Raw genomic sequence first — 20720 nt, 5'->3', positions numbered from 1 at the left:
CCGCTCTGATACCATGATAGAAATCCATGGGTTCCATCCTAAAACCAATTGGTGATAGGAGGAGGGCCCATGAGACTTATATACTAGTTTCAGTTTTCTCTTGACACCGATGTGGGACAGTTATATATTATATTTTTATATTTCAATTGCCAACAGGTGCTGACAAATTGATTAACAATTCTATTTTGAAACCCTAATTTAGTTAACAACACCCATCTTCACGATTAACCAATCATAATTTAAATGCTCATGACAATAATTGATTAACCAATTATGACTAATAAATTTGAATCGTAAATTAGTTTAGTATATTAAAATTATAACTAATAGAAGTTTAATAAGTACCAATTAGAAATAATGAATTCGAATGAGGAGATTTACTAAACTTAACTAAAACCCTAATTATTATGGATGACCCGATCGGATGCCTACAGGGAGTGTTCAGTTTGTAAAATTATCCCATCATTAAATTTGTATTATGTTTGGTTCATGAAATTGAATCTCATTACTTAATCCTAGATGGATAGTTATGTGATAATTAGTCATAGCTAACCCTTCATACTAAATAATCTCACAATTTAATCCTAAATTATATCTTAATATTATTTTATCTAGTAAACCAAGCACCACCACGAATAGTATAGTATATAGAATGAATATAGATTTCACATAATTTTGATGTCATTAAAACAAACATTAGTGACACGTAGCGATATAGAGAGATATTAGGAGGATCAACTTTATCGTAGGATGTAGAGGTATAATTATAATAAAGCAACACTGCTACTGAATAATTGTGTTTCCAATTAAACCCATTGTTAAGAGAATAATTAAGTTGATACGTTGATGACCGCTACTTAACAATATTGGTGGAAAGAACCAAGAATCCGAGAAAAACTTAAACCACTGATATTGTGGAGGTGGCCATGGTACGTCTTCATTTTTCACTTTTTTAGTTAAGAAGCTTCGTTTGTCTCGGTCTTAGTGGTCTTGTTTTTTATTTTGTGGTCTTTGTTTGTTTTGCAAGGAGTGTTTTTGGTTGTTTGTATTCTTCGACTCTAAGCTCGCCATCGTTTTTTGGCTTGAGCATGCTCTATACTTATAAAAAAATAGTTGCTAGTGCTTTACCAAATTAAAGTTATCACACCAGCGAATATTAATTTTGTGATATTTAATTTGAATGAAATCATTTACAAATATCCTATAACATGAACATTGATTCTTAAAAAAATTAAGACAGAAGACACATGTATGAGTCAATTTAGTTTATCCCCAAATTAACTATAATAAATATGACAATTATTAATTAACATTTCAGTGTCCTCATCTAATTTTGTGTGTATGACCATAGTATATGATCAGTACTCCAAACCAATCTTTGGAGTTGAAATTTATGTGGACGCACCATTTTTGTCACGCCCGCATTTCCTAAGGATAGGAAGTACGGTGGACCGCGACTAGGGGAGGAATAAAGAAGCGGGGAAGAAAGGGGGAGAACAAGAATACTTGACCCGAAAACATTTAATAAAAGGAAGTTCACTTCAAAACATTGTACTGTGACGACATTACTAAAGTTAAAGTAATCAGAGTTTAAATAAAAACATTGTATCGGATTACAAAGCAGCGGAAAAGACCAAGAGATAGATAATGCCGGGTATGACGACACGACACCATCCAAAAGGCAAAGTAAAAACACAATTTTGGCTTTAATTGCTCAACATCCGTCATCCCCATCGTCGCTCAACCTGCACATTAAGAAAACAACATGCAGGGCTGAGTACCTATTTCACTCAGTGGACACACGCCAAAATCATAGTTTGTCATGCCATAACAGTGTAACCTTGGGGTTTTAAGTGTAAAGAAAATAACCCAAGTACACTAAAACATATTTCATAAATTCGACTGCGCAGTCATTTTCAGATATTGCCACCCTTATTCCCACCATCATACACTATCTGATCCAACGGGTGACAAGGGGCGTGGCCACACCCCAGGTCAACTAGACCGGCCAACTTGCTCTCAGATGGCTCCCGGTCTCGTGTACACTAGCCTGAGGGTTCGCAGCCCTACAGACCCGAATTCGATTAAACATATGTGGTAAACCACTTCAGATAGGTTTCAAAGCAAAACAGTTGGCAAGACAAACAGTTCACCTCCATAAACATTTCCGGAACAGAGTCCGTATTAAAGATAACCCACAAAATAGTAGGGTAGAAAAGCCCACCTCAATTGCTTAGCTTTTAAATAGTTCCCTTCTTCAACCACAATTTCCTCGTAAGAGATCACCCTTTTGAAAGATAAATAAATGTCATGATTAGAGTCAGGAAAGACGAGGTTTAAACGACAATGCATGATTCCTACGTGGATGACTTCAACATCTAGCACGTTACACGTACACACACTTAACAACATCTTATAAGTCAATCACACAAAATCACACGTCCGAAACACACCACGCACGCACCCGACACGCATACCACGCACCCACGACGCGCACACGACACACACCCGAAACACTCGTACTCCCGGTATACCCTCCTTGTGCAAACGGCTCACTTGGCTCGGAAAAGGTTCGGAAAAAGGCTCGGTGTCTCGGCCTGGCTCGGCACCTCGGCCGACCGTCTCGGCCGCCTGGCTCGGCACCTCGGCCGACCGTCTCGACCGCCTGGCTCGGCACATGTCTCGGCGTCTGGCTCGGCCCTGGCTCGGCACCTGTCTCGGCACTCTCTCGGCACTGGCTCGACACCTGTCTCGGCATCTGGCTCGGCGTCTCGGCCGCTGGCCCGATCAAGTGCACACCAGTTTTCCCCCAACCAACGATTCTCAAACCTTATACGACACTCACACCACACATTCTACATCCCAAAACACACCCGAAAACATGAGATCAAACCTCCAAAACTCTCCACTACACCACCCTAGGCCAAACCCTAAGTCTCTCGGCCAACACACACAAACCACCCGAACCAAACGCTAATTCCTCCGAGCCATCCCCTGGCCAATCACACCCACATACATCACAATATCAAAACACCCAGATTCACACCCATTGCACAAAAACACATCACCCAGAAACGTACATCTCGCAGAACTGCGCAGTTTACTTACAAAAATCATTATAAAATCATCCGACGTCCAATGAAGCTGAAATTTACACACCACACAGAAGACACACCCAAGTTTATACAGTTAAAATCTCGTACCAAAAGGAGATCGTTTGATCAGTCAAAAAGGGGTCGGAACCCACTGTCAGTCACTACCAAAAACATCCTCAACACAAACACAAAGCCACAAAACCTATTCAGCATCTAAAACATTCCAAATTCGTCCTAAATGCATGTGTTTTCGAAATTGGCATGAGTTAGGGTCTTGGGTTACCTTTCCCGGAGAGTTCAAATGTAGTTCGAAAGCCTTCCCTACTCCGACTCCAATTCGGTACGAGAGAGAGTAACACCTTGACGAATCCAAGAAATCGATGAGAGGGAGTGAGTGGAAAAAGAGAACCGAGAGGGAGAAAGAGAGAAACCTTACCGGTGTTGAGAACAATTGCGAGAGAGAAGAGAGAACGAGCGATGGTGAGAGGGAGAGATTGAGAGAGTAGATAGTTTTCTATTTTGGATCGGTTGTGAGGAGTGGGGAGGTTGAGAAAATAGTGGGGAGAGGGAGAGAAGGTTTCGAAAAAAGAGAGAGGGAGAGGGAGAGAAAATTAGCTAATTAAGATATTTAATTCATAAATTAATTAATTATCCCAATTACACATTGCTTAGGTAAAAACATAACCACAAAAATAATATAAACCAAATAAGACTTTCCAAATCATATCTTAAACAAGATATTCACAAAAAAAAATCAAACCTTACTTAAAAAGATAAAATTCTATTTTTTTTTTTTTTCGGATACTACAATTTTGGTGCAAAATCCACACACTAAAAGAGTTCCATTATTGGATGGGCATGGGCATGGGCATGGGCATGTTGTCAAATAATATAGCACAAAGAAAAGTTCATTTACTATACTTAGCGTGATCGTCTACAACACAATGTCTATTGATCAAGAATCAGTATTTAGAAAAATTCAAACATTACGATCCACACCATATATACAAACTTGCTCTATTATAATTAAAAAATATTCAAATAACGGGGCTTCTTTAAGTTAATTTCCCGATTGGAAAAGCAAAATCAGGTAACGGTCATTGTTTATTAGTACCAATTTGAAGTCATCTCCAACTTAATTAGCTTCATAAAATTGAAAGGAAGAATATTCAATTTTGCTCTAATAAGTTAGAAAAACACTCACTTAGGTCTAACAAATACTGGGGGCAAAAGGTTGAATCCCAACCCCAAGGGCCTCACACCCCGGCTCAACAACGAGACATATGAAAGGATGTAAAAACATATAAGAAAAATCAAATGTAGTCAAAATTTAGTGTTGCATTAATGTGGATTTGGTTGGAAACTTGTGTTGGTATTAGACTATTTGTGGTTAAGTCCATTCGAGTATATCCGATAAAATTGAAACGATACAGAGAAGATTAGCATGACTACTATGGAATGATGACATGCATAAATCGAGAAGTAGACTATTATTAGTTGTTATTTACTTAATTATATTAAAAAATTTCTAATTATTTAAGACGGTGAAGATGGGCCAGGTTTGGGCGAGTTCCAGGTCTGGGATTATAAAATGGCCTGGTTGGAGCATAGTCCAGGCTTACTACATTTCACTGATGTGTTGGTTTGGTCCGAGCTACCTGGCCAGTTCGACCCAGTTGGGAAGTTTTATTCCACTAACTCATTTTACTAATATTTTATTATAAAATTAATACTATAAAAGTGAGACTCGTATTCTAGTAACTTTTTCTATCAACTTTTCTTTACATTTTTTAAAATTTATGCTGAATCAAATATGAATTTCTATTGCATAACGAAATGAGTATTCAATATTAACACGTATTCATTATTTGTAGCGAATGGAGTTGAACTAAAAAGCAAAGTATAGCTTAGTTACCAACTTTGTTAGACATCAGCAGTGGCGGGAATTCAAAACAAGGGGGACGGTGGTAACCCCAGTTTTTTTTTACTACTATTATTATACATATAATTTTATTAGTAATGTATTTTACAAAAATTTCTAAAAGATAGCTATGAATATTGAAGGAAGAATCATCTAAGGAAATAAATCAGAATATAAGCTTCGAGGTCTTTTGATTGTCAACTTGATATATTCATAGAGGATATGAGAAGAGAAGAGAAGAGATAATGACTTTCAGAATTTGCAAGATCTTAGTTTTCTTTTAATGAAGCTTGTTGAAACAAAGAGTGATGTGACCTACCCCTTTGTCTTTTTGCTTATCAAGTTGATTTTGATTCTTTCGGTTGCTACTGCAAGTGTAGAGAGAGTATTTTCTGGAATGACGTTTGTGAAGAATAAGTTGCGAAATAGAATTGGTAATCAACCTTTGAATGATTGTTTGGTGACTTTCATTGAGAAAGAAATGTTTCTACAAGTCTATGATGATGATATAGTCCATCGCTTTGAGGAAATGAAGATTCGTAGAAAAATAAATTAAATGTTATTATAGTTTTTTTATTTTATTTAAAATACACGAGTTCAAAATTGAATAATTGTTCAAATATTATTTTATCGCTATTTTCTATTTTTTAGTGTTATGTAATTATTTATCATACGACTCGTACCCCCAGATGACAAATCCTGGATCCGCCACTGGACATTAATATTTATTTTGCTGTGCTTATTTTCTTTAAACTTAATATCAAATGTTGGGAAATTTCACAACATCTAATTATTTAAAATTGAATAAAAAGATATAGGAGTCCATTATTAATAATTAATCAAAAATTTCACTAAAGTTTAATCACTAAAGATGTTCATGTTCTGGTTACAAGATACATATATATTGATAAAAAATCTAAAGGGTAAACAACACTAATTAAATGAAATAATTTGTTGTCGATTCTTCAAATATATATTTAATTTATGCGTAATAACTAATTTTCTTTTCACAACCAATCAAAAAAGTTGGTAAGTTTTGTGTATTAACGATTAATTAATTTAAAAAAATTAGTGCAAGGTCAATTATAAGGTAAATATGTGATGTGCATGTGGATACGTAAGTGAAAGGTTAGAGAAGATTTGTCGCAGCTCCATCCATTTTCAACAAAAAAAGCAAACAAAAGTTTGTTTCCCCCTTAGCCTCTTGCACCTCCCCTTCCAAATTGGAAGGCGAGGATAAATCAAAGAGGTCGGAGCCATGGAAATGGGGTCTTCCACCGGCCACGGCGGCAGGGAGCGCCCCGGCAACATTACTACCGATTTCTGCTATGTCGATATGGCGCTGCACTCCACCGGCATTTGGGGCTCCCACGACAACACAAACCTACTCGACTTCGCTCTCCCCCGCCTCCAGCTTCAGCTCGCCATCATTTTCTTCATCACCCAATCCCTTCATCTCTTCCTCCGTCGCTTCCATTTGCCTCGCCTTGTCTCCGAAATCCTCGTACATATTTATCTACACTATCATGCAATAATGTTCATTTTCTCTTGTTTGGTAGCCTAGTTAAGGCCAAGATATATAGGTTATATGGGTTTATTTAGATTAGACGAGGCTCATGTTAGGCACTTAAAGCCCATCTTACTTTAATTATATTGTGCTATCTTAACATGCCTAGCAATGGATAAACTTTCCTTTTTTTAGGGCAAGTTTATCATATGTAATGTAACATAACTAAATGAGTCATGTGTTTGTTTGAAACAGGCTGGAATTATACTTGGGCCTACTATTCTAGGACAGTTTCCAAATGTGGAGAAAGCATTGTTCCCACCAAAAGGAGATGTTTACTTGGACTTACTCTCCAAAATTGGCTACATATTTTTCATATTCCTTAGTGGTGTGAAGATGGATCCCAGGACTGTGCTGAGGACCGGTATCAAAGCGTGGACTATCGGCGTTCTTGCTGTCACACTTCCACTCGGCGGTAGCTTGATGATGACCGTGCTACAACAAACCGAAATCCACAAGTATCGAATCCCGGCTTACAAAAACACTATCTCCATTCAGAATTTATTCCCCTTTCCTGTCATTGCAACCATGCTTGTTGATCTCAAAATCATGAACTCTGAGCTTGGCCGTCTTGCCCTGGCTTCGGCTCTGATTAGTGACTTGGTTAGCAACCTCTCGTCGACCGTGATCACCTATGGCAGAGTCGGAATCATGAGCTTTGCAAATGTCATCATGGTCCACTCTACTTTCTTGACCGTCTGCCTAATTCTGTTCATCTTCTGCGTGGGGCGTCCGCTCAGCCTTTGGATCATCAAGAATACACCTGAAGGGAAACCAGTTAATAGATTTCATGTCATCCTCATGTCTTTCATGGTGTTGATCGTGGTGTTGCTTACTGATAACGTCGGCCTCAACTATCAGTATGGCCCCTTTTTGCTCGGGTTAGCAGTGCCAGATGGCCCGCCTTTGGGGGCCACGATGGTGAACAGGCTGGAGACGTTAGTTTCGGGCTTGTTGGCACCGCTTTTGGTCACTTATTGCGGGATGAATGTGAATCTCGTTGAGGTTTTCGATCTACAATTCGTTAGCCTAGTCTGGTCTGTTGTTGGATTCTGTTTGGCAATGAAGCTAGTGTCTGTTTTCGTGCCGGCCATCATTTGTAAAGTGCCTTTTAAAGATGCTGTTGCTCTTGCCTTCATCATGAGTGCTCAAGGAGTTGTTCAAATGTCCTTTTACTACTACAATTATGTTAACCAGGTCAGCTGCGTCGCCAGCGTCTACTGCTATCAGTCTCTTTCACTGTCTCCTATTTCAAAAATATTAATATTTTCCTGTATTGAACTACAGACATTTGATGGAGAAACCTTCTCTATGCTGACTACATCAGTCCTGATACAATCCGCTCTGTCGAGTCTGGTGGTGAAGTCTCTCTACGACTACTCAAGACTGTATACTGGTTACCAGAAACGAGACATCCAACACACATCAATCAACTCCGAGCTGCGTGTCCTCGCCTGCGCGCATCGCGTGGACGACGCATTAGCGATCCGGAAAGTCGTTGAAGTTTCATTCCCGAGCAAAGAAAGCCCCATCGCTCTGTACGCTCTCCACATGGTGGAGCTCGCCGGCCGAGCCCACCCGCAGCTAATCGACCACCAACTAGGCCAAAAATCATCCAACAGCACATCCCGCACGCAGAAAATGATCGACATCCTCTCCTCGCTCGAGCACCAATACTCAGGCGTCGCAACCGTTCAGCAATTCACCGCGATGTCGTTAACAAAGTTCATGCACCACGACATCTGCACCGTCGCATTCAACAAACTGGCTTCGTTGATAATTCTCCCATTCCACAGGAAATGGAACCACCAGGCAGCGCCGGTCCTCAGCTTCCAAAGACCCGGGGCGAGACTAAAAGTTGAGGCCCTATTTATATATTTTTTCCTTCCATTTTATAATAAGTTTCATCCAACAAAAAACTAATAGCATATCAAAAGAAATTCACTTCAAATAATTATTACATATTACCTTCAAAAATTTCTTCTAACATTTCTTGATGCGAAGTCGTTGATGATGGTGTTGCTGTCAACCTCGTCTAATAATTTCTTCTCAATACATAAAGTGGCAAGCCCGTTCAGCCGTTGTTGAGACATCGTAGATCTTAAATAATTCTTCAACAGTTTCAACTTTGAAAAGCTTCTTTCTGCCGATGCCACAGTCACAGGCACAGTAAATAATATGCGATAAGCAATTGAGATATTTGGATAAGAATCCATTTTTCTAACATACTCAAAAATGTCCATAGAAGACATTGGCCTTTCCGGCAAACTTAGCTTCAAAACCTTCAACTCAGATATTAGATCATTTACCTCCACATCAGATGTGTCATGCGAAGAGAATGTTTTCGCAAATTTGGTGCAACAATCTTCTAATTCAGTATCATTTAGTGACTTCAAAGTTGTTGAGCTAAGTAAAAACCCAAATATACTTTTGAATGTTTGTAGTTCTTCAAATCTACTTTTCAATGAGGTGTTTGCCATATCAACCACGACCAAGAAGTAATTGACCTCAAAAGCCTTCTCAGCTTGTAGAATTTCTTCATTGGTGTCAATTTCATCAAAATGTTTCTTCCTTTGAGCCTTGCGCTTCACTGAAAATGATGGCTCTACACCCATTTCAGATGCAATACTTTTGGCAATGGTCATACTAGAAGCAAATCCTTCATTCCTGTAATTGTTGAAATAATTCCTCATGTCTTCAATTTGCTGCAAGGTAGTATCAATGCACATAGATGGTGATTGCAACCTCTTGCTTACAGTATTTACAGCAAATAAAATGTCATACCATATAACCATGCCAAGTATAAACTCAAAGCTACCAAGAGCCTTCAATAAGTTGTTTGCATCAGTCTTATCACTTAGTTCTATATCACTAGCTTGATGTAACTGAGACAAAGCTGACCTGAGCTGAGGTGCTTGATATCTAATTGCTTGAATACTTTTTATCCTGCTCTCCCAACGAGTATTGGATAATGATTTCACTGTTAAACCTAGAATATGATCAAGCAAAACATTCCATCTTTTAGTAGAACCAGAAAATAGTATATATATCCGTTGCACAATTCCAAAAAAGCTAGCTGCTTTAGCACAAGATTTAGCCATATCACAAAGTGTAAGGTTAAGACTATGACAAGCACATGGCATGTATAAAGCTCTTGGATTAATATCAAGCAATCTCCTTTGTACTCCCTGATGTTTTCCTTTCATATTAGAGCCATTGTCATATCCTTGACCCCTAATATCATCAATATCAAGACCAAAGAGCTTGATGGAATCAACCAATACTTTAAACAGCCCTAAACCAGATGTGTCATCCACCTTCATGAAACCCAAAAAGTACTCTTGAATTTTTATTTTGTCATCACACATCTCAACACATCGAACCAATAAAGTCATTTGCTCTTGATGACTCACATCTGGGGTACAATCAAGGATAATAGAGAAATATTTGGCATCTTTAACAACCTTTATGATAGAGTCCGTAATGCTAGCAGTCATAAGATAAATCAGCTCATCTTGAATTTTATGACTCAAATAATGATAACGAGTCTCTTTGTTTTGAATACGTCTAAGGTGGTCCTGCATGACAGGATCAAATTCTGCAATCATCTCAACACAAGCGTAGAAATTACCATTTTGATCATTATAAAGCTGCTCATTAGATCCTCTAAAAGCCAAGCTGCGTTTACCAAGAAACTTCACAATGGCAACTAGTCTTAATAAAACTTGCCTTATGCGTTCTTGCTCCCTCTTGATTTCTTTTTGTATCTCTTTGTCAATTGTTTCATCTTTGCCCATTCTAGCTCTCAGTTCATTCCAAGTATTCATATTGGTGATATGCTCCACACTAGTTTCATGATCTTTCAGTCTGTCAATGATATGCTTCCAATCTCCAAACCCATCATGTGCCAAAGAACTTTTGCAACTTCTTGAGTTGAAAATCTTACAGCAAAAACAGAACACTTTATCAACATGCTTGGAATAAACTAACCATTTTCTGTCACACACCTCTCCATTTTTCATTTTCCTAGAGTAGTGGGCATATGAAAAATGTCTTGCGTTGCCATCCTTGGGGAACACAATATTTTCTTCTCTAATAGGACCCTTCTCCACTAATATGTCTCTAGCTTTGTTATCAAGACTATTCCAATTTCTTGGATCATAAATATCCGTGGTATAAACAAATTGTTCATGACTACTAGCAGGTTCTGTAGCAGGCTGGTCATGATCACTTACATAGTTGTCATCATTATCCTGCATCGGGACCTCATCTTCTAAATTAGGATTAGTTTGCTCCTCCACAACAATAAGCGCCAACTCATCTGGGTTTCTGGATGTGCCTGTACTTGTTCTGTTTGAAAAAAATCTGTCCATAGCTCCTCTTTGCGATTCTATCAATTCATCTACTCGCTTCCTCTTTTTCCTTTTTTCACTACCTGATGCATACTTCCTTGTTGACATGATCTTGCTAAAATTTAGAAGAAAAAAAGAACTGATCAAGATCAATTAATCAATCAATCGGTGTTGAAGCCAAAAGACATAATTGATTCAATTAAACACCTGATTTAGCTCTCCACAAAATTGAAACAGTAAAATTGACACCATTATCCCTAAATATGCAAATCAATCCAATTATTAAAACAATAGCATGCATTGCTAGATGAACTAAAATATAGCATGCACTGCTCAATTCTGATGCAATCGAACAGATAGAATTTCAAAAAAAGAAGAGGAAGACATCGTTGTCGAATTTTTAGCGATCTTACTTTCTAGCGATCTTCACTGAAATTGTTGTTCCTGAATTTGAGAGAGAGAGACTGGTTGGTGGTTGGCGGCGGAGAGAATTGGTCGGTGGCTGATCGGTGGCTGGAGGCTGGCCGCTGGCGGCGAAGAGGAGAATTGAGAATTAGGGGAATTGAATGAGAATTAGAGGAATTAGGGGAATTAGGAGAAATGAGAATCGAATTGAATTAGGAGAAATTGACATTGTTATTTTTTTTAGATAGACGTTTATGCTGGAAAAATAAGGATAAAGAATGTAATTACCTTAATTTTATCGAGGCTTTACATATACAAAAGCCCAAATAAATTATATTGAGGATTTACATATCACAAGCCCAAATAATAATAAATTCCATACAACAAGATTAAGGCCCATTGGACTAGTCCACACAATTATATACATACACAATTTACATATATATAATATATATATATATACCTGAGGGAGGGGCCCTGCAAATTTGGGGGCCCAGGGCGGCCGCTCCACTTGCCCCCCCTCAGGTCCGGCCCTGCCACTAGGGCAAGTTCATACTCGACTCCAGCACGATGAGGTCCATCAACTGCCAGGTCCTCGACCTGGCGCCGTGCTCGGTCGCCATCCTCGTCGACCGCCACAAGGTGCGCCGCGGGGCCGCCTCAGCGTACAACGTGGCGGTGGCGTTCTTCGGGGGGGCGGACGACAGGGAGGCGCTGGCGTACGCGAGCAGGGCCGGACCTGAGGGGGGGCAAGTGGAGCGGCCGCCCTGGGCCCCCAAATTTGCAAGGCCCCTCCCTCAGGTATATATATATATATTATATATATGTAAATTGTGTATGTATATAATTGTGTGGACTAGTCCAATGGGCCTTAATCTTGTTGTATGGAATTTATTATTATTTGGGCTTGTGATATGTAAATCCTCAATATAATTTATTTGGGCTTTTGTATATGTAAAGCCTCGATAAAATTAAGGTAATTACATTCTTTATCCTTATTTTTCCAGCATAAACGTCTATCTAAAAAAAATAACAATGTCAATTTCTCCTAATTCAATTCGATTCTCATTTCTCCTAATTCCCCTAATTCCTCTAATTCTCATTCAATTCCCCTAATTCTCAATTCTCCTCTTCGCCGCCAGCGGCCAGCCTCCAGCCACCGATCAGCCACCGACCAATTCTCTCCGCCGCCAACCACCAACCAGTCTCTCTCTCTCAAATTCAGGAACAACAATTTCAGTGAAGATCGCTAGAAAGTAAGATCGCTAAAAATTCGACAACGATGTCTTCCTCTTCTTTTTTTGAAATTCTATCTGTTCGATTGCATCAGAATTGAGCAGTGCATGCTATATTTTAGTTCATCTAGCAATGCATGCTATTGTTTTAATAATTGGATTGATTTGCATATTTAGGGATAATGGTGTCAATTTTACTGTTTCAATTTTGTGGAGAGCTAAATCAGGTGTTTAATTGAATCAATTATGTCTTTTGGCTTCAACACCGATTGATTGATTAATTGATCTTGATCAGTTCTTTTTTTCTTCTAAATTTTAGCAAGATCATGTCAACAAGGAAGTATGCATCAGGTAGTGAAAAAAGGAAAAAGAGGAAGCGAGTAGATGAATTGATAGAATCGCAAAGAGGAGCTATGGACAGATTTTTTTCAAACAGAACAAGTACAGGCACATCCAGAAACCCAGATGAGTTGGCGCTTATTGTTGTGGAGGAGCAAACTAATCCTAATTTAGAAGATGAGGTCCCGATGCAGGATAATGATGACAACTATGTAAGTGATCATGACCAGCCTGCTACAGAACCTGCTAGTAGTCATGAACAATTTGTTTATACCACGGATATTTATGATCCAAGAAATTGGAATAGTCTTGATAACAAAGCTAGAGACATATTAGTGGAGAAGGGTCCTATTAGAGAAGAAAATATTGTGTTCCCCAAGGATGGCAACGCAAGACATTTTTCATATGCCCACTACTCTAGGAAAATGAAAAATGGAGAGGTGTGTGACAGAAAATGGTTAGTTTATTCCAAGCATGTTGATAAAGTGTTCTGTTTTTGCTGTAAGATTTTCAACTCAAGAAGTTGCAAAAGTTCTTTGGCACATGATGGGTTTGGAGATTGGAAGCATATCATTGACAGACTGAAAGATCATGAAACTAGTGTGGAGCATATCACCAATATGAATACTTGGAATGAACTGAGAGCTAGAATGGGCAAAGATGAAACAATTGACAAAGAGATACAAAAAGAAATCAAGAGGGAGCAAGAACGCATAAGGCAAGTTTTATTAAGACTAGTTGCCATTGTGAAGTTTCTTGGTAAACGCAGCTTGGCTTTTAGAGGATCTAATGAGCAGCTTTATAATGATCAAAATGGTAATTTCTACGCTTGTGTTGAGATGATTGCAGAATTTGATCCTGTCATGCAGGACCACCTTAGACGTATTCAAAACAAAGAGACTCGTTATCATTATTTGAGTCATAAAATTCAAGATGAGCTGATTTATCTTATGACTTCTAGCATTACGGACTCTATCATAAAGGTTGTTAAAGATGCCAAATATTTCTCTATTATCCTTGATTGTACCCCAGATGTGAGTCATCAAGAGCAAATGACTTTATTGGTTCGATGTGTTGAGATGTGTGATGACAAAATAAAAATTCAAGAGTACTTTTTGGGTTTCATGAAGGTGGATGACACATCTGGTTTAGGGCTGTTTAAAGTATTGGTTGATTCCATCAAGCTCTTTGGTCTTGATATTGATGATATTAGGGGTCAAGGATATGACAATGGCTCTAATATGAAAGGAAAACATCAGGGAGTACAAAGGAGATTGCTTGATATTAATCCAAGAGCTTTATACATGCCATGTGCTTGTCATAGTCTTAACCTTACACTTTGTGATATGGCTAAATCTTGTGCTAAAGCAGCTAGCTTTTTTGGAATTGTGCAACGGATATATATACTATTTTCTGGTTCTACTAAAAGATGGAATGTTTTGCTTGATCATATTCTAGGTTTAACAGTGAAATCATTATCCAATACTCGTTGGGAGAGCAGGATAAAAAGTATTCAAGCAATTAGATATCAAGCACCTCAGCTCAGGTCAGCTTTGTCTCAGTTACATCAAGCTAGTGATATAGAACTAAGTGATAAGACTGATGCAAACAACTTATTGAAGGCTCTTGGTAGCTTTGAGTTTATACTTGGCATGGTTATATGGTATGACATTTTATTTGCTGTAAATACTGTAAGCAAGAGGTTGCAATCACCATCTATGTGCATTGATACTACCTTGCAGCAAATTGAAGACATGAGGAATTATTTCAACAATTACAGGAATGAAGGATTTGCTTCTAGTATGACCATTGCCAAAAGTATTGCATCTGAAATGGGTGTAGAGCCATCATTTTCAGTGAAGCGCAAGGCTCAAAGGAAGAAACATTTTGATGAAATTGACACCAATGAAGAAATTCTACAAGCTGAGAAGGCTTTTGAGGTCAATTACTTCTTGGTCGTGGTTGATATGGCAAACACCTCATTGAAAAGTAGATTTGAAGAACTACAAACATTCAAAAGTATATTTGGGTTTTTACTTAGCTCAACAACTTTGAAGTCACTAAATGATACTGAATTAGAAGATTGTTGCACCAAATTTGCGAAAACATTCTCTTCGCATGACACATCTGATGTGGAGGTAAATGATCTAATATCTGAGTTGAAGGTTTTGAAGCTAAGTTTGCCGGAAAGGCCAATGTCTTCTATGGACATTTTTGAGTATGTTAGAAAAATGGATTCTTATCCAAATATCTCAATTGCTTATCGCATATTATTTACTGTGCCTGTGACTGTGGCATCGGCAGAAAGAAGCTTTTCAAAGTTGAAACTGTTGAAGAATTATTTAAGATCTACGATGTCTCAACAACGGCTGAACGGGCTTGCCACTTTATGTATTGAGAAGAAATTATTAGACGAGGTTGACAGCAACACCATCATCAACGACTTCGCATCAAGAAATGTTAGAAGAAATTTTTGAAGGTAATATGTAATAATTATTTGAAGTGAATTTCTTTTGATATGCTATTAGTTTTTTGTTGGATGAAACTTATTATAAAATGGAAGGAAAAAATATATAAATAGGGCCTCAACTTTTAGTCTCGCCCCGGGTCTTTGGAAGCTGAGGACCGGCGCTGTACGCGAGGCGGATGGCGCTGTCGCCCGACGTGTGCCTGACGGTGGTGAGGCTCGTGCCGTGGGACATCTACGCGGGGGACAGCCAGTGGGACGCGGTGCTGGATGCGGAGATATTGAAGGAGACGAGGATGCAGGGGGCGCAGCAGGACAACATTGTATACAGGGAGGAGAGGGTGAAGGATGGGGCGGAGACGGCGCTGCTGATACATGCGATGGAGGAGGCGTTTGATCTGATCATGGTGGGGAGGAGGCATAAAGATGACACGCCGCAGCTGTTGGGGCTTAGTGAGTGGAATGATTTGGCGGAGTTGGGACCTGTTGGGGACATGCTGGCCTCGCCGGATCTGACTGTGCCTGTCTCAGTGTTGGTGGTGCAGCACCAGAATATCAAATCTATTTGAGCACGGTATTAATGGATGTATACTTTTTTTCTAATATCTATTAGAAATTTGCTATTCATGGAGATGTTTACCTTTTTTTTCCTAATATCAATTAGAAATTTTATTGCAATCTTACTTGCAGACTTTTACAAACTTTGAAAATCGTTCAATCGTCTAGATTATGTTTTACACATTACAAGAGGAAAAAATGAATAATTATATGTATTGAAGGTGCGATCAATTGTCAACCCATCCCTTAAATCCTAACTACACCCTCCGTTCTAAGATAAGCGAAACAATTTTTTTAGCACGAGATTTAAGGAATTGAAATTTAAAGAGTTATAGTTGAGAAAGTAAAGTATGAGAAACAATAAAGTAAGAGAGATGATTTTTTTGCTAAAATGGGAAATGACTCACTTATAGTGGTACATCCCAAAAAGGAATATGACTCGCTTATCTTGGGACATAGGGAGTACAACTAATTTAAGACCATAGAATTTTAGAGATCTAATGATCTATAAATTGTCATGTGTAATTTCATTTTTATTTTTTAATATTATAAAGATAATAACATCAAATTTAGGATTCTCCAACATACTGTCAATATAGTGTAATAAATATATTAACACGAAGATATGACAATGTCAACACAATTTCATATTGACATTGTACAAACACTATATTAACATATTATTTAAGTTGTATTGTTATAAAATTGTTTTACGAAATATATGAACATTTAAGAAAAATTTTCAAATTTTAAAATCGAAATATAAGCATGTAGGATCTCGTTGGAATCGTTATAAAATTATGTTTATTTTGATTTATGTTGTGCGAAAAAATAATTTAAATTTGAGATAGTTATACTCCCTCCGTTTTTTAAAAAATAGGAACATATGAAACGACACGGGTTTTATTGCACAATATGGTAAAGTAAGAGAGAGGGGGAGAAAAATTAGTAAAGTAAGAGAGAGAAAAAAAAATTGGTAAAGTATGAGAGAGGAAAAGAAAAAAGTAATGGAATTAATGTTAGTGGATTATAGGGCCCACTTTAAATTGTTAATTGTAGTGGTATAAGTGATAAATAAATTGATGTATATGAGTGTAAAGATTTCCTAAAATAGAAAGTTTAAAAGTTGCTATTTTTAAAGAACATACTAAAATGGAAAGAGTTGCTATTTTTAAAAAACGGAGGGAGTATGCATTTAAAGTTTTGAGATATTTCTCAAAAGTTAGTTATAACTAGTAATTTATTTTACAATGTATTGATACTCGATGCTAAATTACCTTGACCCTTGATTTGAACGAGTTTTAATGCATAATTTGTAAAGTAAATGAGAAGGGGAAAAAGTACTAGCTGAAATTATATAGTGAATGGTGGGACTCATAAATGGTAAAATAAAGGGAAGGAGAAAAAGGTTGCCATAAATGGATATGGACTATTTCTATGGGACGGATGAAAAAGGAAATATGACCTATTTCTATGGGACGGGAGGAGTATCAATAATGAAAAATTAAAAAATAATAAAAATGTAATATCTAATTTTTTGAAACAATTATTAAAGCATAAAGTAAGAAGCAATTAGTTACTGAAAAATCTAATAATTGATACGCTCGGATTTTGCACTGTTTTAAGGTCATTATTTTCCGTTTTGAGTGTCAAAGTTGCATTACATGTCCATTATTTGCATATTTTATCCATTTTGATATTTTGACGTATTTGTGAGAAATGTGCAAAATAGAGCTGAAAAATGGCATAAAAAGGTCAAATCTGGAAGCTGGAAATGAAGCGCAACCCAGCGGCCCGCTGCACCCATGCCAGCAGTCACTGAAACGAGTCTAGAGAGTTCTGGAGCTGTCTAGCAGCCAGTTGTGCCCGGTCACTCACGACAGCCTCTGTTCAAACTCATTTTTTTCAGCGATTCTGAAGTCCAATAAGGGCGTTGACATGTCATTCTCTTCGTCTTAGAAAGATCTTCGCGATGGTACCTTAATCATCTCAATCGGAGTTCTGTAGAGAAAGTTATGACCATTCTACGAAGGTCACGCAAAGTTGTCAAGTGCAGAATTTAGACGGAAATTCAAGGAATGAAAGAAGACATAACCTTGTGAAGCCAAATCTTTTCCTTAACCTATGGGGCACGAAAATTCCATATTTACTATTTTTTGGAGGAAACTTTTTACCAAGTTTAAATACTTTTCAAGCCTATAAATACCCCATAACCTATTTCATAATATTCACCAATTCATAGCCCTCAAAAGGGGAGCCTCCATGGCCACTTCCTCCATTCTCCAACCCTAATTCCTCCATCCATTATTTCATCACCATTCTTGAAGATTGGAGCAAGGCAAGAGAAGACTAAAGATTGCACAATAATTCATCTTTGGGTTTTGTTTGCTTTTTCTTTATGTTTTGTACTTTAATTTGTAGTTATTGCTATTTGTCTATAGTAGCTAAACTATAAGAATTCTTAGGATGTGTTAGTAACTTTTATTGGTTTATATAATTTCAGTTTTTGGTATTCGTTTTGTTCATTACTTTGCTTCTATTCTAAGTGTTGGATAATTTGAATGACACATTATGTGATGATCTATTGACTTGCTACGTAATCGTGAGAAGAGGTTGACGAGTTAGAAGTGCTTAGTTGACACTAAAATTAACTTCCCTTAAAACGACATTGTTAATTGAGAGTGGGGACATCTTGAGGGTCTAATTGAGCTTTTAGGAATTACAAATTTAGGATTGATGCCCCTAGTGTCTGTAATCTACTTTGTGCCGCATGAGCAATACTTATGTGACTCGTTCTAGTGAAGTATGAACTGTGCTAGGGTATCATAACTGTGTTTTGTGTAACCATAATTGTGAAACCAATATTCTTGGAATTCCATTCTTTGTCTAATTTATTTGCTTTATTTATTTTTGCTTAGTTAAACCAAAACTCTTGTTTCTTTAGATAGTACTTATTTGACTAGGACTGGGAATCGGTCAGTTCGGTTTCTAACCGAACCGAACAGCCGATTAATCGACTCCCAAAAATGACAAAATCAGGAACCGGAACCGACACCTATTAAGGTTCGGTTACAAACCGATCGGTTAGAAGTGGTTCGGTTCTCGGTTACCCAACAAGAACCGAAATCACCTAAAAAAACAAAAACAAAAATATTTTTTTATTTTTCACATGAACTGACTGACGACCCCAACAACATAGGCAATATATGGCTTGATGTGGGAATGGTAAATAAATTTCACAACTAGACGTTAATATACACTTCGATATGCTAATTCGGCTCCTTATCAATTTTGAATACATGGTTTAATATAATAGGGGTATGAGATAGCTTGTAGTCTAGTAGCCATGTTTAAAGCATATGCTAAACTACTAACTGGTGGCAGTGCAATTATTCATATTACAAAGATTATAATTAACGTATCGAATGAGTTGTCAAACATGGTGGAAGAATAAGTAATAACTGCATGTATGAGCAATCTATGATGCTCTAAGTTAGGCTTGTCAGCCCTACTCAGATTGTGAGAAAACTGAGTTGAAATGTTATCGGATTTATTTAATACTAAACAAAAAAGAGAGTGCGAATTTCTTTGTAAGGTTGAGCTTCAAACTTGTTAAATGACTAAATTCCGATTGTTGGTTATCGATTGGTAAAGAATAATTTACGAAGTGCTCTTTACTTCTGAATGCATATTAGGGCACCCGCACGAAGCACACGGCGAGCGGCCGCTACTCGTCTGGTGACACCGGTGAGGCCAGCGAGGGTACACCGCAGGTGTTTGGGGGGTACGGGGGATCTAATGCCCGACGAATACGGGGGATCCAGCCGTGGGCGCCGTCGGCCGCAAGGGACGAAGGCGGCGAAGACGGCTAGAGCGAGGAAGGGCTGAGGCGAATCAAGCCAGTCGGCCTCGGGATCGGGCTCGCGGGGAGGCTCGGACACACTTATGGTGGCGTACATGACCGCCACAATGGCGGACACTTCCCGCTTCTCGTACGCCCAATTCACGGCCTGGTGGAACGGAATTGTGTATATGGCATCACAACTTGGCCTTCCGACTCCCCCTCAACCTCGACCGCCTCCGGAGGATGATTCGCCGGCGGAGTAGTTTTTTTATTTTCCCACGTTTAATTGTGTGTTTTTTATTTTGTGTTTTTTATGTTTTTAGGATTTTAATTGTGTGCTTTTTTTTTAATTTTTTTTAAGTTTAAGTTGAATTTTTTTTAATGTTGTGTGTTTTTTAATAAAGTGTGTTTGTTTTTATTAAAGTGTGTTTATTTAAATTGAATTGGGTTGGAAATAAAAAAAATGAAATTGAATGAATAGTAATTTAAGGAACGGTTAAGGAACGAAGGGTTGCAGGTTCCGTTCCTTAGTTAAGGAATGGAGTAAAAAAGTACAGTGGGGCCCTCAAATAGTGGTTTAAGGAACGGTATAGGAACATCGTTGTGGATGGCCTTAGGAATTAAGTGGAGATTTGGTCTTTGATGTATTGGGGAATGTTGTGTCATAATTTTATAATTTGATGGTTTAGACATAGTAGTGTAGATCTACGAATGCCCCACTCACTCATAGTGGTCGACATTTCTTGGAATTTTTAAGAGGATCCAATTAGATTAGACAATACACCTTTCATGATTTTTGTATTTAGGTCTACAAGATAATGACAAAATTTAATAGTATGCATTGCAATTTAAATAAATATTCTATTTCAAAAGAGAAACTTTAAATGATAGATGTGAACATCTCAATTAAATGCAATTTCATATATTCCCTTTTTGT

At 37.9% G+C, this 20720-nt stretch overlaps 3 protein-coding genes and 1 non-coding gene across 4 annotated transcripts; 3 read left to right on the top strand and 1 right to left on the bottom strand.

Annotated features, from left to right (window-relative positions):
* Positions 1-4489: 4489 nt before the first annotated feature.
* On the top strand, positions 4490-4592 carry LOC121775617. The gene has a single exon (XR_006045168.1). It is a non-coding gene; the product is annotated as a U6 spliceosomal RNA (small nuclear RNA).
* A 1654-nt stretch (positions 4593-6246) lies between these two features.
* Positions 6247-8506, top strand: LOC121773674 (cation/H(+) antiporter 4-like). Its single transcript, XM_042170580.1, has 3 exons — positions 6247-6520; positions 6779-7780; positions 7871-8506. Exons 1-3 carry the CDS (start codon positions 6275-6277, stop codon positions 8504-8506), a joined length of 1884 nt encoding a protein of 627 aa, XP_042026514.1. The 5' UTR covers positions 6247-6274.
* A 47-nt stretch (positions 8507-8553) lies between these two features.
* LOC121774457 (zinc finger MYM-type protein 1-like) lies at positions 8554-11043 on the bottom strand. Its single transcript, XM_042171329.1, has one exon. The coding sequence runs from the start codon at positions 11041-11043 to the stop codon at positions 8554-8556; it is 2490 nt and encodes an 829-aa protein (XP_042027263.1).
* A 1858-nt stretch (positions 11044-12901) lies between these two features.
* Positions 12902-15391, top strand: LOC121774456 (zinc finger MYM-type protein 1-like). The gene has a single exon (XM_042171328.1). It carries the CDS (start codon positions 12902-12904, stop codon positions 15389-15391), a length of 2490 nt encoding a protein of 829 aa, XP_042027262.1.
* Positions 15392-20720: the final 5329 nt, after the last annotated feature.

This window comes from Salvia splendens, chromosome 17 (assembly GCF_004379255.2).
Source record: "Salvia splendens isolate huo1 chromosome 17, SspV2, whole genome shotgun sequence".
Taxonomy (NCBI): Eukaryota; Viridiplantae; Streptophyta; class Magnoliopsida; order Lamiales; family Lamiaceae; genus Salvia; species Salvia splendens.
This window is presented reverse-complemented; position numbering and strand designations above follow the sequence as displayed.

Coding starts and splice junctions, on each gene's coding strand:
- LOC121774457 (XM_042171329.1), bottom strand. CDS start 11,043: ATGTCAACAAGGAAGTATGCATCAGGTAGTGAAAAAAGGAAAAAGAGG.
- LOC121774456 (XM_042171328.1), top strand. CDS start 12,902: ATGTCAACAAGGAAGTATGCATCAGGTAGTGAAAAAAGGAAAAAGAGG.
- LOC121773674 (XM_042170580.1), top strand. CDS start 6,275: ATGGAAATGGGGTCTTCCACCGGCCACGGCGGCAGGGAGCGCCCCGGC. Junction 6,521..6,778: donor GCCTTGTCTCCGAAATCCTC/GTACATATTTAT, acceptor TGTTTGAAACAG/GCTGGAATTATACTTGGGCC. Junction 7,781..7,870: donor ACTACAATTATGTTAACCAG/GTCAGCTGCGTC, acceptor ATTGAACTACAG/ACATTTGATGGAGAAACCTT.